The sequence below is a fragment of the Coenobita brevimanus genome, chromosome 57 (genome assembly GCF_032717465.1).
Source record: "Coenobita brevimanus isolate Jiangsu-jjx chromosome 57, ASM3271746v2, whole genome shotgun sequence".
NCBI classification, from domain to species: Eukaryota; Metazoa; Arthropoda; class Malacostraca; order Decapoda; family Coenobitidae; genus Coenobita; species Coenobita brevimanus.
Genome location: NC_137010.1, coordinates 43,383,268 through 43,408,182, shown reverse-complemented (window position 1 = coordinate 43,408,182; position 24,915 = coordinate 43,383,268). Strand labels below are relative to the sequence as shown.

Genomic DNA, 24,915 nt, shown 5'->3' with positions numbered 1-24,915 from the left:
AACTTGACTTTCCTGAAATTGTTCCACTTAAAATACAGACAAGACACGTAAAATCCATCCAAGACAATTTGCCAGCCAAGAAAGCTCCAGGCCCAGATGGAATTCCTCCAGTTGATTTGAAAAAGCGTTCCCCAGAACTTGCCTCTGTTCTAGCTAAATTATTCAGACTATGCATACGTAATTCTTCATTCCGTAATTCATGAAAAGAAGCCAATATCCACCCAATGCCAAAGGAAGGAGGTTCCTTTGACCCTTTTGATTACAAACCAATAGCTGTCACATCTTCTTTTGGTAAAGTATTTGAAATTTTAATTAATAAGCACATTGTTAAACATGTAGAATCCAACAACTTACTGTAATTAGTGATAGGCAGTATGGTTTTTGCCACGAAAGATCCACCATTGACTTACTCAATCTCCTGACTCATACCATCCATCAGTCAACTGGCCAACATGGAGAAACGCATGCAGTAGCCCTTGATATTTCTAAGGCTTTCGACAGAGTGTGGCACCATTCCCTGCCCTCCAAACTCCCTTGCTATGGACTGACGTCTTTTGTTCCTTTGATTTCCTCATATTTCAGTGACAGAAAAATAAGAGTAAAAGTAGATGATATATATTCCAATTTCCACTCGATTAACGCCGGCATGCCACACGGATCAGTTCTGGCGCCAACCCTGTTCCTGGTTCATATTAATGATCTCTTATCTGTCACCCACAATCCCATCCACTCATTTGCAGACGACTCAACACTTCACAGTTCATTCACAGTCAAACACCCATTTACAAAGTCTAATATCTCTAACTCTCAACTCAGTACAGCCATCTCCAAAAATCAAGACTTACCTACGATCAGTGAATGGGGACAAAACAACCTTGCCTCATTTAATGCTAGTAAAACCAAATATATACAATTTATTAATAGATAGATGTCAGTGCTACTAATATTCTCATATCCAAAAGTATTGAAATTCTCGGTGTCTCACTTAACAATGTCTTCAGGACCTCTCATGTCAGATCACTTGCTAAAATCGCCTCAGAGAAACTTGGATTACTGTACAAAGTCCGTAATTCTTCACTGACGAGCAGTTAACTATAATTTATAAGAATCATGTGCACTTTCAGCTTGAATATTGCTCACCCTTGTGGAATGGATGTGGAGAGGTTGCACTACAACAGCTAGACAAAACTCAAAACAAAGCTGTTGGAATTATTAATTACTCTGCTCTTATAAATAAATAAACTACCTCCCCTGCAAGTAAGAAGGAATGTTGCCTCCCTTGCATTATTTTACACATATTTTTATGACAAATGCTCAGACGAAGTTGCGTCAATTGTGCCACCTCTCCATGCCTTCCCTCGTGCTACACGGGCGTCTGGTAGTGCTCATGACTGGAATGTCACACAGCCATATTGCAGAACTCCTGCCTATCAGAATTCTTTTATTCCCCTAACTGCATCTCTCTGGAACTCGCTTCAAAGGAGTTGTTTCCCCCCAGACTTCAACCTACAGCTGTTCAAGTCCAACTGTTACAGATATTTTATGAATGGAGGACGCCAGTAATCTGGTGTATTTATATTTTTTTTATTCATTTGTTTTTCCTTCCTCCGCTCTGTTATATAAAAAGAAAAGGTAATGTAGAGCAGTAATATTGTCTTCTTCTGCCGCTGAGCTGTTAAATAGCAAGAATATAGGACTCATAACTAAAAATGAAATGGAAGGGGTGTAGAGCCCTATTATCGTTTTTTATGATTTCTGACTATGGGAAATATGTTACAAAATTTCTAAAATCTTCGGCAATTTAAGTTGAACGCACTGTAACTTCTGCTTTTCCCCACAGGACATGAACGAACCCGCCAACTTTGGGACGAACGAGGCTAAGCCGTTCAACTGGCCTGAGGGTGTGGACGACTGGGCTCTGTCCTGCCCTGCCTCACAGTGGGACGACCCTCCTTATGTCACGAGTAAGTGCAGTGGGAAAGGGAGGGAAGGAATGAAGGAGAGAAGCTGGGAGGGAGAAAGTAGGAGGGAGAAGAGAGAGAATGGAATGATAGACGAAGAAACGATGAATGTAAAATTCCATTACTTGCATCCTGTCTCACTGGAACGTCTTTACGGATATGTAACAGGTAGGTGGAGATAAGGAGGATAAGAAAGACAAAGTTAGGGAATAAATAAGAGAAAGAAAGGAAGGAAAGACGCAGTGAAAAGGAGAGCGAGGGGAATTACTTCAACTAGTCTGCCTCGCCTTATCTCAGTAGCATGTGCTGGGAGGGAGGGAGGGAAGGAGGGAGAGAAGGAAGGAAGGGAGGGAGGAGAGCGAGGGAGAAACTGACAAGGTGAGAGGACCCGCCTAACGTTACTGGTACTCGTAGATTAGGTGCAGGGCAGGAGTGAGGGAGGGAAGGAAGAAAACACAGAGATGGAGGGAAAGGGGAAGGAAGAGGGAAAGAATGAGAGAAAAAGTTCATAATTAACTCCTGCCCTGTCTCACACTGGAACGGCCACGCCCCACGCCAGTGGGTGTAGGGAGGGGAAGAGAACTGGGGGAGGGAGAGAGGGAGAGAGAGAATAAGGATGGCGAAGAGGGAGGAGAAAAGGAGGGAAAAGGGTGGCAAGATGAGGGGAAAAGAGAGGAGAAGAGGGAAAAAAAAGGAAGAAAAAGAGGGTAAAAGTTGGGGAGAGAGAGATGAGAAGGGAAGAAAGAGAAGTGATGAATAAGATATGGAGGATGAAGAGGGAAAGATAAATGTAAATAGGGTTGACATTCCTGTCCTACCTCATAAGTGGTTTGAGGAAGGGGGGAGAGAGAAACGCGAAAAGGGAGGGAGAGAAGGACAGAAGATTGGAAGAATGTCAATATGTAATGACGATGATGATGATGATGATGATGATGACTACTGAAGATTAAAGTCACCAAACACTTACTAAATAAGTAAGGGGTGGAGGGAGGGAGAGAAGGAGGGAAGAGTAGGGTGAGGGAGGGGAGGATGAAATGAGGGAAAATTGGAGGATTGCTGGGAGTAAAGAAGGGAGAAGAGGCATGAGGGAAGTAGGGAGGGACTTATGGAAGACAAAATAAAGGGAATGAGGGAGGGAAGAATAAAATGAAAAGAGAAGATAGAGAGGAAGGGAAGGAGGAAGGGAGGGAGACAAGGAGTAGGGAAGAAAGGAAAGGAATGAAATGTGAGGGAAAACGAGAGAGGAGGAGGGAAAGATAGAGAAGGAGAAGCACTAGTGGGGCTGGAGATACCAATTTAGTGACTAGGGTTTAAGTCCTTTCACTATGATGACGCACATTCCGCCATAATCTTTTTTACTTCCGGATGATTTTATTCACTTCAGAAAAAATGTCTCGTGATGAAGGAGTTGGTTAAGGCTATATCTAACCTTTGAGTTATATCTCTCCTAAATTAGATATAATCACAGGAGATATGAACAAAACGAAAAGAACGTCATCGAAATGAAGGCAATAAATTGCCAAGAGGTCTGTTAACTGTTGTAATGTGCTCTCAAGAAAAAAGCGTTGGAAGCTCTTCCGCAGCGTCTTAGATTCTGGATCGAGGGACATGTAAAATTAAAAATATTGATAACACTGAGCTTCTGAGGTATCATATGATATAAAGCAGTCATTCTTCATGCTCATTTCAAATTGGTAACTTTTTAAGAAGGATAATTTTAGCATGTAAAGAGTAAAAAATAAGAATATTCTTCTTATCCTTCACTATTTGACAATGCTATGGTTTACCCTCGTAGAGTCGTGTTTTGCTCAGGTTACCACTGTCAGCATACCAGTTTACTCACTAGTTCGCTCACTGATCTGTATTGCTTCACTGGAGAACACCGCAGTAGTACTTTGAAGAACAAAATTAATGGAATCCTTTAAAAAACCTTAAAAAGTACCTCAGACTCCAGAGGGTCTTTGCAGAAATGGAATAAAATTAAGACGCAGATGTGAATTTACTGAGTTGGAGGCAATTACCTGCATCATGCACGCACTTTACGAGTATTGAACATGTTCGACTTTTATGTTCAAAAGATGGTGGGAGAGGATGCGACATTGAAAGGTAACTCAAAAGTAAACTTCACACACTTCTCTCCTTGTAAAGTCTTTATATGCCCATAGACACTGAGTGACCTTGTAAGTGTGGCCAAATGGAAGCGAACCCATTTGATATGAGCCTCTTCTCAGATATGCAGGGCTTGTCTCCAAGTGGTGTGAACTGTCAGGCTTAAAGCGATGAAGAGGATGAGGATAGTGTGAATGACAATGATTTGGTAATATTCTTGACACAATGTGACAGATGACGATGATGATGATGATGATAATGATGTAGGTGATGATGATGATAATGATGAAGATAATGATGATATGATGATTAAAGTTCGAGTGATACCGACATAAAAGAAAAGTGTGAAAACGGCGATAAACTTAGCTATTTATGCTTATTCATCTTCATTTCACTTTACCCTGCAGGAAATTAATAATGACCATTCCTGATCAGCAATAATCAACAGTACTGAGATACTGACATAGCGTTACCTAGTGTCTGGCATCTGGCAAGAGACAGATAGTTACTTAGTGTGTCAGATGACGATACTTACAGAATAACTAAATGTTGCTGGAGACCTTTTATTATAATTTGGAATTGCTCAGAACAGTAATGTTTATTTGCAATTTTCCTCCCCCACTGAACTGGAAAAATGATATGATTTATGTGTTTTTTTTTTTTTTTTTTTTCAATTATAGACGTTCGCTAAGCCAAAATCCAAGATGGCTTCTGAAAGTCCCTTCAAGTCACATAATTTCTTTTGGAACATGTCATCTCTGTTAATGGACACACATCCCTGCACATCTTACAAAACACAGTGTCATCACATCTCAGCAGGAGTTCATGGAACCATTCTCGCCTGCCTAAATAGGAATACACGAGGGAATGGGTTGATAATTGGGCATCTCCTTCCCTATCTTACCCTAGAACCCTCTCAGAATGTCAGATGTCGGTGGAGGGAAGGAGGGAAATATGGGGAGGAGGAGTGGAAAGAAGTAAGAGAATTAGCAGGAGGAAAAAGGAAGAGATGGAGGGAAGGAAGGGGGGGAGGGAAAAGAGAAGGGGGGAAGAAGGGGGAAGAGGAAGGAAGGAAAAGGGAAAGAATAAGGGAAGGAGAGGGGAGAGAAGGAGAAGAAGAGAAAGGGGGAAAGAGGGAGAAAGAGGGAAAGGAGAGAGAGGGAAGGAAGAGGAGAAGACAAGAGTGGAAGTGGAGAGAAGGAAGGCACAAGGGAATGCCAGTTATGATGGAAACAGAGGTCGTTGAATAAAGTAAAAATTGCCTCATTGTTCCCCATACATCAAAAGTGGATGGAAAGAAGGAGGAAAAGATAGAGAGATGGAAGGTAAAAGGAGGGAATATTATGGAGGAAGAGAATAAAATGGACAGGGAGGAAGAGGAGGAAGGGATGAGAGAGAAGAAGAGGGAAAGAGACATAAAAGTGGTGAAGAGGCAAGATGTATTGAGGGAGAGAAACAATGAGAGGGGTAGGAAGAATAGGAGGGTGAGTAGGGCAGGAGGAAAGAAAGAGGGAAAGGAGATAATGAGAGATGGAGGAGTGAGAGGAGGGACTACATACAGAGGCAGAAAAAAAACAAAGGGAGGAAGGGAAGAAGACGAAGAAGAAAAGAGGAAGGGAAAGGAGGAGGGGGGGAGGTAATGAAAGAGGGGAGGAGAGGGAGGGGAGGAAAGAGCTAAGGAAATACTTGTTGGTAGAAAAAAAAAGGAGAAAAAATAATTAAACTCATTTGTAGTATTATAAGGTCAAATTCTTGATGACTTAGGATCTTTCGTAACACATCTGCCCCATCGACTTATTTTACACATTACTGTTTTACCCTCTCTTGATAGGATCAACTCGTAACATTTTATTGCAGGAAACGTCAGACGATCCTGTTTAAGTGGGAGTAAGTTACAGGAGCCAGAGCATAGTAGTACGGTCACCATTAACCTTCTCATGGTCAGAACAACTCGAGCATTGTGTTGTATCCTCAGAATGTCAGTACTCTCTGGTGTGTTACTGATTCAGACTAGGGTGATACATGTTACTGGTTCAAACTATGGTGATACTAATCCTTTTATTACTGTGACGTTTTTTGTACTTCGTTTTTGCCACCGACGGATGATCTCATTCAGTTTACCAAACACCTCGTAGTAAAGGGGACGAGAACCGGACTCCTATTACGCCTTCAGTACAAGAGGTCTTTCTTTCAGATGAATGAAATCATCTGGCGGCATCAAGAAATAATACTAATGACGTCACCGTACTGAAGGAGTTAAGAAGACAAATCACACACGAAAAAATGCAGATGTGTGCTATGGAAAATAAATCGCCAAGGAAGGGCTGCTGCAAAGACCCTTGTGCTGTAGAGATCACTGTTTATTGACCAGGGAGGGAGAAGATCTGTATATGACTTCCGTCCATGTATTGCATGACATTACATCCTGTGAGTGGTGGTCTGTACAAAAGGTTTTCTAGGCGTGTCTGTACCCACTCAAGAACGATTCCTCTTCCCATCACCCACCGCCCACCCTTGCGTATTATCGCTCCTCAGCTGTCCATAACTTCTTTTCGATTTCCCTCTCCTTCATATCTCGACTGTTTCGTTCTCATACACTCTCCTAGTCAGTCTTCCTATCATACTTCGACACCTTAGCTCTCCACCTCGATCTCTACTTCCCTCTCTTTCGCCTCCTTCCAACTACCTCACACTGTCACACAATCAACCAGTCAGTCTTCTTATCTCTCCACCTCGTTCTAGGTCTCCCTTTCCTTCTCCTCCTCCCAACCACCTCCTTTTCATATTCTTTTCTAGATGGTCTTTCACTTAAGCTCTCACCCAATCTATTCACTTCGTTCTCGGCCTCCCTCTTCTCCTCCCAACCGCCTCATACTTTCACAGTCTTTCATTCTCCATTCGCTCCACATGGCTTGGGTGCCACTGGGAAATTAGGCAGTATTGGAAAAGTTAGAAGTTTGACGGCTAACAGCAAGGTAACAAATTAGTCTCGGCTCACTCCCTCATGGTGGGATAAACGCTGAAGGATAAGGGTATCACTTATTTTCTCGCTAAATTTTCTGACACAAACGACGCGAAACTTCGGAACGCGAATCAGTAGCTTTTATTTTATCACTGTAATAATTGCCATCCTGTCCATTGTCAGCATCGTAGTCATCATCATCATCATCATCATCATTATCACCTTCGTCATCCTAATCATCGTCATTATTGTCGTCATGATTGTACTCCATCACCAACGTCATAATCATATCACCATCGCCACCCATGACTTTTTATCCATCATTTATCGTCCATTGTCACCACCACCACCTCTACCACCACCACCATCATTTGTGCCTATTTTCTATCAGCTGATGAACGGGATGAGCAGGATCCAGAAACAGGGGTATGAAAGCACTAAAATAGGAGAGTGTCAACACAGTGCCCAGTGAAGTAGGAAGCACACAAAATCTGACTCATTATTAAAGCCTTCGAATTTGTCTGATCTATTTCACACTCACATTATTTACACATACTACTCTCTCTCTCTCTCTCTCTCTCTCTCTCTCTCTCTCTCTCTCTCTCTCTCCATATTGAGGAATAATGAAATACTTTATTGCATGGTTCGAAGCCATATGAAGCAGGTCTATATTTTATCCTGTTATGTCAGATATTCATGTTATCCCCTTTAGTGCGGGCATGCTTTTTATATTACATTCTTGCTTCCATTTAACGACTGCATTCAGCAGTTTAGTTGAGGACACACTGTTCTAACTGGAGAGGTTAGGTATAGGCTAGCCATCTATTGCTTCCATGCTCAAGGTGAATGAAATCTTTGCATATCGGTGATTCTTGTGGAAAAGCAATCAATTTTGCTACAACGAAATTCCAATCAAACTGTTCTCTGTCTCAACCCGAGGTCGAACCTCGTCCTTTCGAGTGGTAGATGTAATTCCCAAACACCTGACCACCACCACCTCATGTACACACCTAACTTTGAGCAGTTTATTTGTTCATTTAATTAATGAATGAATGAATTAATTAATTAATCATTTTGACTTCCTTACATACTTGTATATTTATTTAAGTAGACGATGGAATTAAGAGGAAGACATAGTAAAAAGTAGTGTTCCTTTATGCCCAATCGACACTTCTAATATTCGCTTGGTCTTTACACTTCGATAGTCTGCTTTGAAACGCCGAGGACAGAATAAGGGAGGGGAAAGGAAAAGATGAATGGAAGGAGGGGAAAACGGAAAAGAGAAACAAGGGAGGGATAAGGAAGAGTGAAATGAAGAAAATATAAAGAGTTGTGAAAGGAAAGAAGAAAGGAAGGAGGGAGGAAAATGGATAAGAAGGGAGGAAAGAGAGAAAAAAGAGGGAGAGAGGAAATGAAACGGGAAAGGAAAGGAAAAAGAGAGAGGGAGAAGGGGAAAGAGGAGAGTGAAATGACTGGAGATAGAAATTAAAAGACTGATGAAAGGAGAGAAGAGGGGAAAGGGGAAGGGAGGGAGGAAAAACGGAAGAGGAGGATGGAATTAGAGAGGGAAGGAAAGAGGGAGGAGAGGAAGGAGGGCAGGGAAAAGGGAAAGAAAAAAAGGAAAGAGGTGGAGGAGGGGGAAGGAGGAGTAGAAGAGGAGGGAGAGAGAGAGAGAGAGAGAGAGAGAGAGAGAGAGAGAGAGAGAGAGAGAGAGAGAGAGAGAGAGAGAGAGGTGGAGGAGGGGGAATAAGGAGTAGAAGAGGAGGGAGAGAGAGAGAGAGAGAGAGAGAGAGAGAGAGAGAGAGAGGGAGAGAGAGCGAGAGGTGGAGGAGGGGGAATAAGGAGTAGAAGAGGAGGGAGAGAGAGAGAGAGAGAGAGAGAGAGAGAGAGAGAGAGAGAACCAGAAAAGAAAAAGAAGCAAGGAAGACAAAGAAAATGGGAGAGAGGAGGAAACTAAGGAGAGACGGAAGTAGAGAGGCAGGGAAGAGGAGGAAAGAGAGGAAACGAGGGAGGGAGGAACAGGAAGGAGCTAGAGAAGGAGAGAGAAAAGAAGGGAAGGAAGAAGAGATGGAGGAAAAACGGAAGAGAGAGGGAGCTAATGGGGGGGAAAAGGAAAAGAAAGGAGGAAAAAACGGGAGGTAAAAATCGACCTGTCACTCTGGATGGCCTTCTGTATGTCACGAGGGGAGGGAGAGGGGAGGGAAACAGGAGGAGGGGAGAGAAGAGTGGCGAGATGTAGAGAAAGAATTGTCAGAGAGAGAGAGAGAGAGAGAGAGAAGGAAAAGAAATGAGAGATGGAGGGAACGAAGGAATGAAGGAGAGGAGAAAGAAAATAAGAGATGGAAGGAAGGAAGGATGGGAGGAAAGGAAGGATAGATGGAAGGAAGGAAGGGAAGGGAAAACAGAGGAAAGGAAAGGGAGAGGGGAATGGGAAGGAAAAAAAGGATGGAAGTAGGAAATGAGAAGGGAGAGGATGAATAAGAAGATGACAGGAAGGAAGGAATGTAGAACTGAGAATTTGGAGGAAAGAGAAACGTATAAAAATGGAGAAATGAAGAAGGAGGGAAGGATGGAGAGAAAGCAGGAAAGATGAATGAATGGGGGTAGGAAAGAAGAAAGGATAAAGGATTAACGAGAGGGACAGAGGGAAGGAAAAGAAGAAGAGAAAGCATGTAAAGGAGGAAGGAAATATGGAAGAAGGAAGGAAGGAAGGGAAAAAGGTAGGGAAAAAAAGAGAGAAGAGAAAGAAAGGAGCAAAAAAGAAGGCAGCAGAGAAGAACGGAAGCAAGAAAAGGAAGACAGATTGAAAAAGAAGAGTGAAGATATGAAGGGAAAGATAGGAAAGAGACAGTGAGGGAGGAGAGAGAAGGAGAGGGGTTAGGACGGGACGGAGGGGAAGAGAGATGGGAAGAGAGTGAAAAATTTAAGTAATGAGAGTGGATGAGAAGTGGAGGAAACGAAGAACGAGGAATGAAGCATAGGGAATGAGGAAAGAGGAAGAGGCGAAGGAAAGAGGGAGGAAACGAGCAGAAGGAAGAAAGAGGGAAAAAGTGGATGGGAGGGAGGGAAGAAGCGGGGAGATGGAGGAAAGAGGTTAAAAACAGAGGAATGAGAGGAGAATACAGGACAAAGAGGAAGAAATTGTAGAGCAGAAAGGAAAAAACTAGAGAAAGAGGGAAGAACCAAAGAGGAGGAGGAGAAGAGAGGAAAGGAAAAAATTGTGGAGGAGAAAAATAGGGGGAAGGAACGTAGGGAAGGAATCAGAATGCCAAGTGATCATAGTAAAACGATCTAGTAGTCGTTGATAAGTCACTTCGTCGGGTAGAGAGACTTCCTGGCACTTCTTCCTTATCCGTATACTTCTTTTACAGGTCCTCCAGTTTTGCGTTTACAGCACGGTTCAAGTTTAGAACAGTGAGGCAGATCTGTTTGTTTGTACTGGACTGGATGGATCTCGTTAGAGGAGACACACTATTGAATCTACGGTACCACGAAATTAAGGAGTAATATCTCTGGATTGAAAAGTATTGCTCGAAAACGGAAGCTGCCTTTAAAAGCAGAACTGGGGGGAACTGTGTTAATACATTCTTGTATGAAATACACGCAATGTCAGTATACGGGAAGAACCGGTAATATAGTTTCAGTATTCTTCCCTTAGGCCACCGACACGCTGCAACACATAGACTCTCAGCCCATTGCCCATTTGCCGAGTTCTTCGTTTTCATTACCCACAACTTTTCCAAGATGTACAGTTGCCATCAGACGGGCCTTTAATACAATGGTATCTTTACGATCAGTCAATAAAAGCTGTTAAAAAACATTGTGTAGGCGGAAAATTACCAGTTCTTCATCTTGAATGCCGGGCTATAGCAAGAGATTAACACTAGATTATGGTGCTACTCACAAAGTACTATGGTAAGAATGCAGGGGTATAGTAATGCTGTATTATGCCACTGAGCTATGGGAATTAGGCTGCAAAAGAACGAAAGTCTTCGCCAAGTGCAGGTGAAGGATTTATGGTCAGCCTTTCAGTCTCTGTTCTCTCCACTTGACCAAATTTTCATAAATGTTTACGGAGTTTTGTGCTTTTTCATAGTTTTCTCTAAATCTAGAAAAAAAAGTTTCTTTGTCGAAATTAGCTAATGCTTGAACATAGGGTGGTAGAACAAAATTCACTGGACATTAACCCACTGGACAAAAACTCACTGATTAAAAACGCATGAGGACAAAAGCCCACTGGATCCAGTTTCATTTACAGTTTTGATAAAACAAATGTGTAGTTAGACAATAAATTTTAGCTCAGACCTAACCATTTCATTACTAAACTGTTTGTAAAAGATGCAGAGAAGAGCATCATTCGTAACATTTGTAACATGGTAGCACTGAATGCTGTAGTTCGTAAAATACAAACAATCAGTCAAGAAAGGGCAAAGACCGCGGGGCGCATAGCTTCATTCACCTTCTGACTCCACCCACGCGGGTCCCTCTTTGCAACCCTCCAGGCAGCTGTTCTTCCTCCTCTAAGTATCTCCCGACAGGAGTGATCGACCTGATCCAGCCATGAGTTACGTGGTCTTCCCCTTGGCCTCCTCCACCCTGGGTTAACTCATTCAGAGCAGGATCAGCCTCAGGAAAGCAGGCCACGTGCCCATATAGCTGGAGTTGGCGTTGACATGTTATGTGGGTAATAGGCCTTGATTCAGTCTCACGGAGTAGTCGCCCGTTATGCACCCGGTTGTACCAGCGATATCCCTTGATCCTGCAATGACAGTATCAGAGGAGTCAATTTGCAGCTTCAAGTCACTGCTTAGTGTCTACGTCTCACAGCCATAAAGTAAAACACGGAGTACCAGCGTCTTGAAGATGCGAATTTTCGTCGTTCTACACAAAAAACGACAGCACCAAATATTTGAACTGAGTAAATCCATAACCCCATAGGTCAGACCAGTATGGCAAGAGATCTCATTGTCTGATCTACTGTTGTTTTGGACCACACTACCAAGATAAGTGAATCTTTCCAAGACTTCTATACCCTCATCACATGCTTGGACAGACTGAACTGCTTCATCCAACAAGCCATCAAATGCCTGGACCTTGGTCTTGGTCCAAGAGACTTTTAATCCCAATAGCTTCTCATTCTCATTAAATTCCTTGAGGGCACTCAGTAGTGTCTCCAGTTACTCTGCTAGGATAACAGCATCATCAGCAAAGTCAAGGTCGGTAACCCTGAAATTGCCAATTGATACCCCAAGGTGACTGACTCACAGCCCGGTTCAGTACCCAGTCCATACATGTGTCGAAAAGTGTGGGGGCAAGAACACTTCCCTATCATACACCAAAACTTACTGGGTAGAAGTTGGATGTTCCCACCCCCCCTCACACACTTTACAGCACTCTCAGCATTTGAGGACAAGCCAACAATCAGTCAGATTATCCATGGGGAGATCACATAGAGTCCAAGAAGTTCCTGTAGTACCTCCCGATTTACTGAGTCAATTTCCTTCTTGAGGTCCACATTGGCTGCTAGCAGACCTTGTTGAAACTCAAGATGGCATTCCACAAGAACTCGAAGAGCTAGGATACGGTCAGCAGTAGACTTCTTGGGCGTGAATCCATTTTACTTAGGCCTCTGAAACTTTAGCAAATGGTCTCAGATACGCTTCACCCCCAGCTTTGATCAGTTCTGCTGGGATGTCACAAACACCAGCTGCTCTACCACTTTTAAACATTGCCACTACCTTCTTGATCTTATCTAGAGAAGGCATGACTGCCTCAGTTGGTGGGACAGCAGTCAGTTGCTGCACACATCTAACAGAAGCTCTCCACTGGGAGGTTCAGCCATATACAGCTGCTCAAAGTACTGCTTAGCTGAATGAGCTCCATACTCACTTGCCCCCAACACGAGTCGTCCATCTGCTGTCTGAACAGTTTACCTGAGAGGTGAATCTGGAGTGGAGCTTTTTCTAGGGCTTGGTAGGTGAGTCAAGGTCATTTGCATTAAAATTGTACTCCATGTCCTCAGTGTTTTCCCTGACATACCTCTCCTTGTCCCTTCTCAGTGAAACTATTTCCTGTCAAGACAGAAGTCTGTGCTGTTCCCGATCATCAGCCAGTCTGGCAGCACAACTCTCCGCAGTTGTTGGGGGGAGCGCGGTAGCTCATTGGTAGGGTGTCGGGCTTGAGACTGTGAGGTCGAGAGTTCGCCCCCCGCCCTGGTGACTGCCGTGCTGGGAGGGATAGGGCTCTCCCGTCACCCTAGCAGGGCTATATGATCTGATAACGTCTATCTCAGGGGATTAATCCTCTTTCCTCCTCAGTTGTGGTCAGCGTCCCCTGCGAGATGAATCCTCTCCTTGATCTCGGGCAGTCTCCAGTACACTCATCAGCTGCTGGCAGGGTAGCATGCTTAAAGGTATCCCATCGTTCAACAGGATCCTCAGCAGCGTTGAACACTTCAAACCGATCTGAGACTGCCACTGCATACTGTACTCCTCATCCCTGAGTTTCTCAAGATTGATGGCATCTTGAGAATCTCTCAGTTTTGATTTGTAGCCTTAGAGTAGCAACAACAAGCCTGGGATCAGTAGCAAAGAACTCTGCACCCCTGAAAACCCTTCATTTCTGAAGGATCCTCCAGTGAGTTCTAACAAGAATGTGATCAATCTCCTTAGCAACTTACGGTATTGGGATACAAAGTCCATTGGTGAATATTTGGCTCCTGGAACCAGGATCCAACAATTATTTACTTACGTGATTTGGCGAAATTCAGAAGGTAAGAGCTATTGGCATTCCTGGTTCCAGAGCCATTAGGACTACCCAGTCCCTAAAGTCCTCCCTGTCAGTGCCAGTATCTGCACTAAAGTCGCTGAAGACCAGGTGTGTATTCTGCGAGGGGCCCTGTTCCACAAAAGAGTCAAGTTTGGTTTAGAATAGCTCTTTTTCTTCAAGATCACTCATCTCAGTTAGAGTGTACACTGCAATAAGAGAGATGAAGCCCAAGGAGTGCTTCAGTCTAACCAACATTATACGTTCATCAACCGGAGTAACACGGTTGAAACAAGAGATGAAGTGAACAGCAACTGTCAATGTGACACCCCTAAGATGGGCACCATCATCACAGCCAGACCAGTAGTACCTGTAACCATCACTAATGATCTCACCATGCCAAGGTCGCCTCACTTCAGAGAGTCCAGCTATGCCGACCCCCCAGTCGCTCCAACTTTCATGATAACAAAGGCAGTCGATCATCCTTTGCATGGCTTAGAACATTCCAAGCCCCCACCTGCAGTGCCCTCCAAAGGCACTGTGTGGGGGGGCTTGGAAGTATAAAATTAACCCTTTATGAAAAAGTCGTATCATTTCAGATACTAAGGTATTTAGAAATGGAAGCAGTGTCCAACAGCTCTCAGGAACATTCCTGTCGAGTTTCTGCCAATGAATAAATCTTTGAATAGGTTCTTTAAACGTTTCTAAAAGCCACATATTTTTTCCATTACTCATTTACTTGGAGGTTGCTCTCTCCTTACATGCGACACCATTTAGTTGGCTAGGGTGTCATCTTTCCTAATATTATCAGTAACTGTACAGAATGGTGGATGAGAAGGGGGTTGTCCATCAAAAACTGCATACTGTACCTTCCTAAACCATTCCTAATAAGAGATGCTAATGAACATTTTTATGGTGAGCTTTTTGTCATCTGCACTTAGTCGATGAATTTCTGCCCGGTGAGTTTTTGTTCAGAATACTTTTGTCAGGTGAGTTTTTGTTCATTCACCATAGTGTAGACCTGGGTTACATTTATCTTGCATGTCTTGTCCAGTTTTATTATTAGACATGCAGCTTTCTCGTTTTTCCCAGAGAATTCTTCAGTATTGTCATTTATGTATTTATTGGTCAGAAATCCTGCACCATGATACTTACTTTCATGTGTATCTCTGTAGTACAGTACGTGACCACCTGATCTTCTAACCTCAGTAAGACCTATCTCAGTACTTCAAGAAGAACAGAAAATCTAGCAACAAGGTTTTGGACATTATAAGTCCCAATATTTAAGTTCCGAATGAGATTAGCTTTTCTTCCCCAGAGATCCTTAGCACCACATGTTCTGGAACAAGTCTGGTACCCGCCACGGTCAGCTACTCCGTCACTGCTGGATATGACTTGGAAGAACCTGTCACAGTGGCTTGGAAAGGAAGTTTGACCCAGTAAATCTTACCGAATCGGTTCAGGTGGTTACTCTGAGGGGGAACACTTTACAACTGATCCCTAACAGTGAAATTGTCCAGTACAGTTGTACCTAACCAGTATACACCAGCTTCGCTGATCACTGGGATGCACGAGCGTCTTTCTCAGGGCAAGGCAGTGCTCCTTCGAAGAGGTTATTTTCATTTACCTCAGTACAAAGACAAAGCAGACGGTAATTATTATTATATTAAACTGAATAGCAGTTAGACAAGAAATAATGTCTTCTCAGATTTATTTATTTTGATAGAAACTTGGAGCATTATGAAGAAGTTCCTAATACTTTTATGTTCTAAACAATGTCATATATGTTGTCAGGAAATTTCACAAGACTTATAAATAAGGATGCACTTACACTCAGTGTTCCATATTCATCAGCAGAACACCCATAGGCTAAGAACGACCGAAGCATAAAATCCCCCTTTACCTTTTCGGTAAACTGTAATGGTCAGCTCAGGAGCTTTGTTCCACTGGCTCCCTGTACTTTTAACCAAACCCCGACAGTCTTTTACAGGCAATGTGTCCATGTATTTCGAAACGGATCTGGATGTTGGCTCAGTTAATTGATATTTCTCTGGAAAGAAAACTTTTTGCATCTTTCCAGGTTACTTTTTGAAAAAATTCTTACGTCATACACCCTTACAGAGGCGGCAGCTGCAGGTCCTTCACACCGCATGAGCGACAAGACTCTGTGCCTGTCAGCCCAAGATGGTAACTTCACCCACTATGACGTCCACAACCTATACGGATGGGCACAGACTGAGCCAACATATAGGTATGAAGGCTGTCTCTGTGTTTACAAGGGAAGTGAACTTCGCAGAACTTCCCCTCCCATGATCCTAAACCCACAATTCAGTCGATATACATAAATTTATTTTAACTGAAATTTAACTGGTCTATGCTTATCCACTTATGTCAGACTGTTTGCCTCAGTGTTTATGAATATTTTTATCAGTCTGTACCTTTGGAGCACTGGATGCGAGAGGGATGTCTGTTGAGCAAGGAAGAGTGGCTGTGCATGACAGAAATAAATGGAGAGAAATTGTGAATGAATAAGTGATGACGCAGCCCTGAGGGGATATTCTCCCGCATTTGGTCGGATCAGCTAGTCAGGTCAGGTGCGGGTAAGGGGATGGGTCTGTTATGATGTGGCAGGGGTAAACCAGCTCTGCTGTCGGGCCCTGCTGCGGATGTCACTGATTGCATTGCGCAGTTGACCCTTGTGCGGTGTGGTGCGGTGAGGATCTGTCCGTTCTCCCCTTGGGGCTAAGATGCGAATGAATGTATTTGAATGGATGAGTAAATGGGGAGTGTGTCGTCCTGTCTCGGCTACCTCCCTTTCCTTGGGGGAAGCAGCCTAGGTATATAGATAGATAGACCTTTGGACTGGTGGGCACAGAAAGAGACGACTCAAAGATAGGTTTGCTTTGTATTTATCTTTCTGCATCAAACACATCATGAGCAACAGCACAAGTTAGTCTACTGTAGGGCGAAGTCTTGTCTCATCTTTCCCCACTCTGGTCTATTGTATTGGCTGTTAGTCTGTTCCACCCAGTCCAACCCAAATCTGCAAATTCCATCTCTCCATCCTGTTCTTAAATCCTGAAGTTCGCTTAGTTATTTAGTTAATAAAATGATTTTTTTTTTTTTTTGAACAACAGCAGCAACGAAATCGAACTAGCTCTCGTGGCTGTCTTGCATCTCGTGTAAGATACAGTATATTCGATAAGTCTGGACACTATCTCTCCCTTAAACCTTCCCCTTTAGTAAACGGCCATCTTATTTATTCTGTTCATATCACCAGCAGATGACTTTATTGAGCTTAAAGAACACCGCTCATAGTGCGTTTTCGTTTTCGTTTTCGTTTTTAAAGGCTCCAACATGCTTGCATGTGTCGGCCTTGGTCACCTAATGGCGGCTCTCCACGCTGCACGATCCATTGCAGCCTCCCTGTTCAGTCCCTTAACCCTAAGGTCACACTTAATGACCTCGTCCCATGTCTTTCTCGGTCTACCCCTCATAACCCCACCCCCAATATTAACACTTCTCACCTTCCTCACCCAATTATCATCCCCCATCCTCTCCACATGTCCAAATCACCTCAATCTACCTCTCCTCATCACAACACCAATACACTCCAGTCCCATCCTACCTCTCAACTCTTCCATTGTAAACCCAGCCCCTCCAGGCCTTGGACGCAGGGACGCACTGCACATCCACCTAATCATTGTCATTTCTGTACGTCTGAGCCGGCGAATGTCTTCCTCCTGCCCAGGTCTCACTGCCATACAGCATTACACTCCTAACACACGCTGCATACAAAGACCCCTTAGCACGTAGGGAGAGCCCCCTCAATGTCAGGAGAGGCAAGAGCTCCCTGAACTTCTTCCAACCACTTCTCACCCTAGCTACAGAGCTAGCTCCAGCCCCACCTCCAGCACACAACATGTCTCCTAAATAACAAAACTCTTCCACACACTCAAGAGATTCACCAGCAAGTTCAATCCTTTCACGTCTGACGATCTCCACTGCTCACCCCGGCACGCCTTACACACAAAATCAGCATTATCTCGCAGTCTACCTCTGATACCACTACATCTCTTATGCACCCATTTATCACACACACCGCACAAGATGGAATTACTTCCCACGCCCTTGTGGCAAACTGCACATGGCCACTCTCCCTCGTCTTTGACAGTACCGCCACCAACCCTAGATATCATCACTTTTGTTTTATCTGCATTTACCCTTAAACCCTTTTGCCCCATACCATCTCTCCACTTCCTAAACCTTTCCTCCGCCTCCCTTTCATTCTCTGCAATCAACACCAAATCATCAGCATACAACAACTCCCACGGGAGTCCGTTTCTAAAGTCACGTGAAAGGGCTTCAAGTACCATGATAAACAACATGGGACTCAAGACTGACCCCTGATGCACACCAACATTCACGGAAAACTCATCACTCAAATCTCCATTCACTCTCACCTGGGTGTGAGCACCCACATACATGGCCATAACCACCCTAACCAGCCACTCCTCCAAGCCAAGCTTTCTCATTGCCCACTTCACCACCTCTCTAGGGACTCTGTCAAAGGCCTTTTCCAAATTAACAAAAACAAAATAAAGATCCCGTCTCCTACCAATATATTTTTCCTGAAGCTGTCGAACAATGAATATGGCATCAGTGGTCCCCCTACCTGGCATAAACCCAAACTGCATCTCATCAATATTCACTCTTTCTCTAATCATACCTTCTAAAACTCTCTCCATTACCTTCATTATCTGATCTAAAAGCTTTATACCTCTATAATTCCCTCTTTCCAGGGCATCACCCTTCCCTTTATACACATTTACAATTACACTCTTCAGCCAATCATCTGGGACAACACACTCATAAATAATCCTATTTATCAGGTCAGTGACTAAACTCACCCCTATATCGCCTGAGGCCTTCAACATTTCGGCAGTCAACCCAGACACACCTACTGCCTTCCCCACCCTCATCCTGCCTATTGCCTCACTCACAGTAGCAGTATCAATCAAAGGCCAAGGGCCAGACACTGGATCTGCTGGCTCCAAACCTTCCCTGTCCCAGTCAAACTCCTCATTCAACAACCGGTTATAATGCTCTCTCCATGCATCTTTAATATCCTCACTGTTCACCACTACCCTTCCTTCATCATTCTTCACACACTGCTCACCTATGATATCCCGATTATCCCTCCTCACCTGACCTGCCACCCTAAATATATTTTTCCTTTCCCCATGATTTAGGTTATCAAGTAATTGTCTCTGTGACTCAGACTTTGCCCTGTATACCTCTCTCCTAGCCCTACGCTTGGCAGCCAAATATTCCTCTTTGCTACCACCCTTCTTCCATTCCCGGAAAACCCTTCTTTTCTCCTTAATTGCAGCTTCTACACCCTCATCCCACCACCAAGTTACTTTATGTCTTGGTGGTCCTCTTGTCCAGCCGCATGTTACATCAGTAACTCTCAAGAAATTGTTCTTGAGGGCTCTGTACTGTTCATTAACGCCTCTGTCTACAGCTCCCTGTTCAGCCACCACTCTCCTCAACTCGCTATAGAAGGCATCCCTTACTACTTGGTTTTTCAGCTTCCATATTTTCCTCCTAGGTACATAAGTCCTCTTTTTCATCACTTGTTCTTTAAGCACCATATCACAAATCAATAGTTTGTGCTGCTGCACACACTCCTCACTTCCTATAACTTTAACATCCCTCACTAACCTCCTATCGGCCCTCCTAACCAGAAAATAATCTATCTGACTGCTATTTCCCCCAGACTCATACGTAATTAACCTACTGTCTCTTTTCCTAAAATATGTGTTGCACACAATCATGTCCGTTGCCTCCCCAAACTCGAGTATCCTTTTCCCGTCTGCATTCCTTAGACCATATGCACATCCCCCATGCACTCCTTCATAACCTTGTGCTGCTTCACCTACATGACCATTTAAGTCCCCTCCCAAAATCACTATCTCATCATCCCGCATACCACCCACTACACGTATTAAATCATCCCAAAATCTATCTTTCTCTGATTCATCCAATCCTGCCTGTGGAGCATATGCCGATATAATCACAGCTATCTTTCTTCCCAACAGAATTTTCACAACCAATATCCTATCGCTTACTCTCAAAACATTCATAACACATTCCACCCATTTCTTCGCAACCATCACACCAACACCTCCATATCCGTCTGTCCTCCCCTGCCAAAACAACTTATAGCAACAGTCCTTCCCAACAATCTTTCTGGCTGATCCACCCCTGTACTGGACTTCCTGCAAACATGCCACGTCCACCCACCTCCTACTGAATGCCTCAACGACTTCCCCTGCTCTTCCCCTCAAACTTCCCACATTCCATGAACCCACCCTCATCCCCATGGGTGATTTACTGTCCTCAGGCTTGCTTTGAAACCTTTTTTGTTTTGTCATCTTCAGTATTAATAAATGGGGACAGACACAGCACAGGTCCCACTCACCGCACAATCCCAGGTCCAGGCAATGGATCTGGGACCCCTAGCCCACCAGCTTACCAGTGGCTGTGGTAGTGGCCTCGGGGCACCCTGCCAGGACAGCTGCAGGGACACCCTCCAAGCGCGTCTTGGCACTGCAACTATCCCGCCATTATACACCCACTGATAGGGCAGCCTCCTGGGACGCTACTCCCAGGTTCGGGCCCCCTCTCTATTGGGCGGAAGCGGCAGCCTGGGAACCGCAATGCCCTGTACCCTCTAGCACAGGCCCGAGCCCCATCTCGCTCTGGACCCATGATCTATGCCGGCGGAACCCCTGCCACGCCTCCCCCCAGAAGTCCGCCACTAGGTAGCGGGGGCAAAGTTTTCTGGCCGCATGCCCTTGCTGGCGCCAACCCCTGTAACGTAGTGGGATACGTTGTGTGAAATGTAAAGTGCATGTGGTGTAGTGCATAGATAGTTAGAGGAAATGTTTGGGAGAGTATGCTGGTCTACTCTCCATGTTACTGTCACACTGAAAAGGTCAGCAAAGGGGGATGGTTAGATAGCTAGTGAAACAGGAGCTCCAGCTCTCCCTATCACCAGCATTCCCATTCCCCTCGGGAGTACTACCCTGTTCGGCCCGTTTTAGTTTTCCTTATATTGCCTGTACCCATGATCTCACCTCCTTCTGTCTATCTGTTTCTCTATCTCTTTGTCTTTGTCTGTCTGTCTGTCTGTTTGTCTGTCACTCTCTCTGTCTGGCTCTGTCTCTCTGTCTTTGCCTGTCTCTCTGTCTATATTTCTGTTAGTCTTTTTGTATGTCCCTGTTTGTCTCTTTCTGTCTGTCTGTCTCCGTCTCTGTCTGTCTGTCTGTCTCTCTGTCTCTGACTTTGTGTCCGCCTGTCTGTCTGTCTGTTTCTGTCTGTCTGTCTGTCTGTCTGTCTCTCTCTCTCTCTCTCTCTCTCTCTCTCTCTCTCTCTCTCTCTCTCTCTCTCTCTCTCTCTCTCTCATACCCCGCTTACTTGCTGTACAATCACAAACAAAAGATTGCACCTTTCTCGGTCAGGTTCTGGCACAATATTATGGTGATCACTTGATGGCAACACCCGCCCTACTTCGATCCCCTTGAATTTCAACGAGGCGTGAGTGTTGCCATCACGTGATTACCAAAATACCAGGCCGAAAAATTTACAAACTATCATTTTGGGCGGTACTTACCTCCCTGGCAGCCTACTTACTCTTACCTTCCTATCTGCTTTCCTACTTACCTACTTACCTACAAGTCTATCCATCCATTTATTCATTCATCCATTCATCCATCCATCCATCCATTTGTGTATTTATTCATCTTTATCTGTCTAGATCTATGTCTGTCTACCTACCTATCTGTCTGTCTGTCTACCTGTCTACTTACCTACCTGCCTATCTACCTATCTGCCTACTTACCTACCTACGTATCTGTCTGTCTGTCTACAGCAGAGGTTCCTAAATTTTGCTGGTCATTCTCCATATTTGCGAGAATATCTTTGATGATCTCCTCCTACTCTCAAAATGGGGAATTCCCCCACCCCTTTGGGAAATTTAATCTTAAATAATTCTAGACTCTAGAGTTGTTCTCCCCATTTAGCGGTGCTTTTTAACTTGTAACCTGAAGGAAACTAGCGTATATATTATACATATTTTTACAGAGTTTTGGGAATATTCAAGAGATTTTGTACTTTTATATAGCATGCTAATTATTTGACGACAAAAATTCTAACTTTACTCTTAAAAAAGGCAGATTTAAAGCCAAAAAAAGCATTTGACCATAAAATAAACAAAATCTATAACCAAAAGTACAATACAAAAGTTACTGTGTCAGTTTTGGCCTTATATCTTTATGCCTCCCTTCCCCCTGGAATGTCCAAATTTTCCCTCAGGGGGATATTCTTCTCCGTTTGGGACCCTCTGATATACAGTATCTGTCTGTCTACCACAGAGTGGTGCAGATTGTTACTGGGCAGCGCGGTCTGGTGGTGACTCGGTCTACCTTCCCAGGCAGCGGCCAGTGGTCTGGGCATTGGCTTGGCGACAACAGGTCCAACTGGACCGACATGGCGCACTCCATCACAGGTCAGGTCAGGTCAGGTCAGGCGGGGCCTAACTCAGGAGGGCATACGTGAGATCAGGAGAGGCATAAGTAAGGTCATGTCAGGTTAGGTCATTCGATCAAGTGAAACAAATTTTGTCTCTTTAGAATAAAGTTTGGTTGTCACATCAGGTCAAGTGGGGCACATATCAAATCTATATGGGCATAGTTATTTCTTGAAGGCATAGCTCAATTTAGGAGGGTCATAAGTCACGTCAGGTTACGTCATGTTATGCACTTCGGCCAGGTCGTCAGGTAGTTAGGTCAAGTTGCGTCAGGTCATGGGGGGGGCACCAGGTTAAGAGGGGCGCAGATCAGATACTAACTACGCATTCCCAGGCTGGGGTCCCGAAGACGAAGGCTTGTAGAATCCTTACCGTGTACAGCGGATTCTTCGTTACCCAGTGATTACAGGATTTGCAGCCCACTCTGATAGACAATGTAATCCTTTAAGCGGGAGGTAGTAGGCTGAAAATTATTCCTTTAGAATAGAAAAGATTAACTTGCACTTCTTTTTGCTTGTCACTATTTCCCTGTCTACCTACCGTACCTCCTTATACCACCCTGCCTACCTACATTCCTGGCTACATCCTTACCTGTCTCCGTGCCTACCTAGCAACACACCCACTCGCCTTTCTACCTGCTATCCTGTCTACCTACATTTCTACCTACCTCCCTACTTACCTACCTACCTACCCACCTGAATCTGTACGTGCCACACTGCCTGCCTACCTCCCTGCCGACTTCCCAGCCTTGCGTACCTCCCTACCAAATCCCTGTCTACTTCCTCCCTTGCCTACCTACTTACCTATCTACCTGCTTATCTACTATATCTACCTATCTCTCTACCTACTACCTCCTTGTCCATCTCTCTGCCTCCCTACTTACATCCCCGGCTACTCCCCTACATACTCCTCTGCCAGTCTCCTTGCTTACCTTCCTTCGTTCATGCCTACCTACCTACCTACCTACTGACCTACCTACCTACCTACCTACCTACCTGCCTACCTACCTACCTACCTACCTACTTACCTACCTACCTGCCTGCCTACCTACCTACCTACCTACCTACCTACCTACTTGCCTATCTACCTACCTACCTACCTACCTGCCTACCTACCTACCTACCTACCTACCTACCTACCCACTCACTCGACTTCTCACTTGTCCCCTTGCCCACCTGCAACTCTACCAACATCCCTGCAACCTCTCTGCCAACCCAGCTTCTTACCTATCTCCCCACCTACCTCCCTGTTTACCTACTTACCTTTGCCACAGAAGTTCTTACCTCATACCTACATCTGCGCTTGTCTCCATGACCTTATGAGTAAACGACACAGGCAGACATTTAAGTTTTTTTGCAATTTGCCGGAATCTGGTGCACTGTATGAAAATTGTGATGCTGGAATAATTTACTGCATTTTGTACGTCATTTCCAATTATATTAATGACATGATTATCTATCTATTTATACTCAGACGCCATAATTCCTTAAGGGGTGGCCGTTTGTGTCTGAGTTAGTTGTTTTACGGGGAGGGCACTAACCCTCCACCAACCCAGTTGTTGACACTTAGGGAACACGTATAGGTTGGTTATATGGTTACCCCCCCAGCGTTGTAAATGGTTTCCTTGCTTACAGGAAACCATTAGGCTTGTCATTCAATGTAAGCCGCCTGAAAAGAAAAGAAGAGTAATAAAAAGTGACGGGAAAAATGGGAAAAATAGGGAGAGAGGAGGGCAGACACAAAAAGGATGATAAACGTGATGAAAGAAGTAAGCAACACTAAATCAAGTGAACGGATGATGGTGAGAAATAGGAGGAGAGGAGGGCAGACGCAGAAAAAAAGATGATAGACGTGAAGAGAGAAGTAGGGAGCACTACATCAAGCGAATGAATGATGGTAAGAAATAGGAAGAGAGAAGGCAGACACAGAAAAAGAATGATAAAGGTGAAGGAAGAAATTGGCAGCTCCACATCAAGTGAGTGGATGATGGTGAGAAATAGGAAGAGAGAAGGGCAGACACAGAAAAAGAATGATAAAGGTGAAGGAAGAAATTGGCAGCTCCACATCAAGTGAGTGGATGATGGTGAGAAATAGGAAGAGAGAAGGGCAGACACAGAAAAAGAATGATAAAGGTGAAGGAAGAAATTGGCAGCTCCACATCAAGTGAGTGGATGATGGTCGCCACTACCGACCACCATGATTATATTCTTGTAAAAATGAAAAAAAAAAAAAAATCACACCTCAGTCCTTAGAATCAGTCTGACTGTGACCGGTAGCCTAAGCGTTGTCAGGCGGATGGACGGACGAAAACTGTTCTCCCGGCTCAAGCCCTCTCAGACCATCAGCTTTGCCCTCGGGAATTAGGAGGAACATAGTCAAGCCAGGAGGGCTCAGGTCAAGCCAGGAGGGGCATCGGCTAGGTCAGAGAGGGCATAGATAAGGTCATGAATGGCGAAGGTGAGACTAGGACGGGCATAGATTAGGTCTGGAGGGACATAAGGCTTACAGCACAAAGGTTTGGT

The 24,915-nt window shown here is 44.3% G+C and overlaps 1 protein-coding gene across 1 annotated transcript in view; it reads left to right on the top strand.

The window, feature by feature from the left end:
* LOC145401975 (maltase-glucoamylase-like) overlaps nucleotides 1-24,915 on the top strand; it is a 261,779-nt gene that overhangs the window by 150,561 nt on the left and 86,303 nt on the right. Inside the window, exons 33-35 of the mRNA XM_080274078.1 lie at nucleotides 1,841-1,964; nucleotides 15,919-16,048; nucleotides 22,239-22,372. Coding sequence (XP_080130204.1) covers nucleotides 1,841-1,964; nucleotides 15,919-16,048; nucleotides 22,239-22,372 — 388 coding nt within the window. The remainder of the gene's footprint in view (nucleotides 1-1,840; nucleotides 1,965-15,918; nucleotides 16,049-22,238; nucleotides 22,373-24,915) is intronic.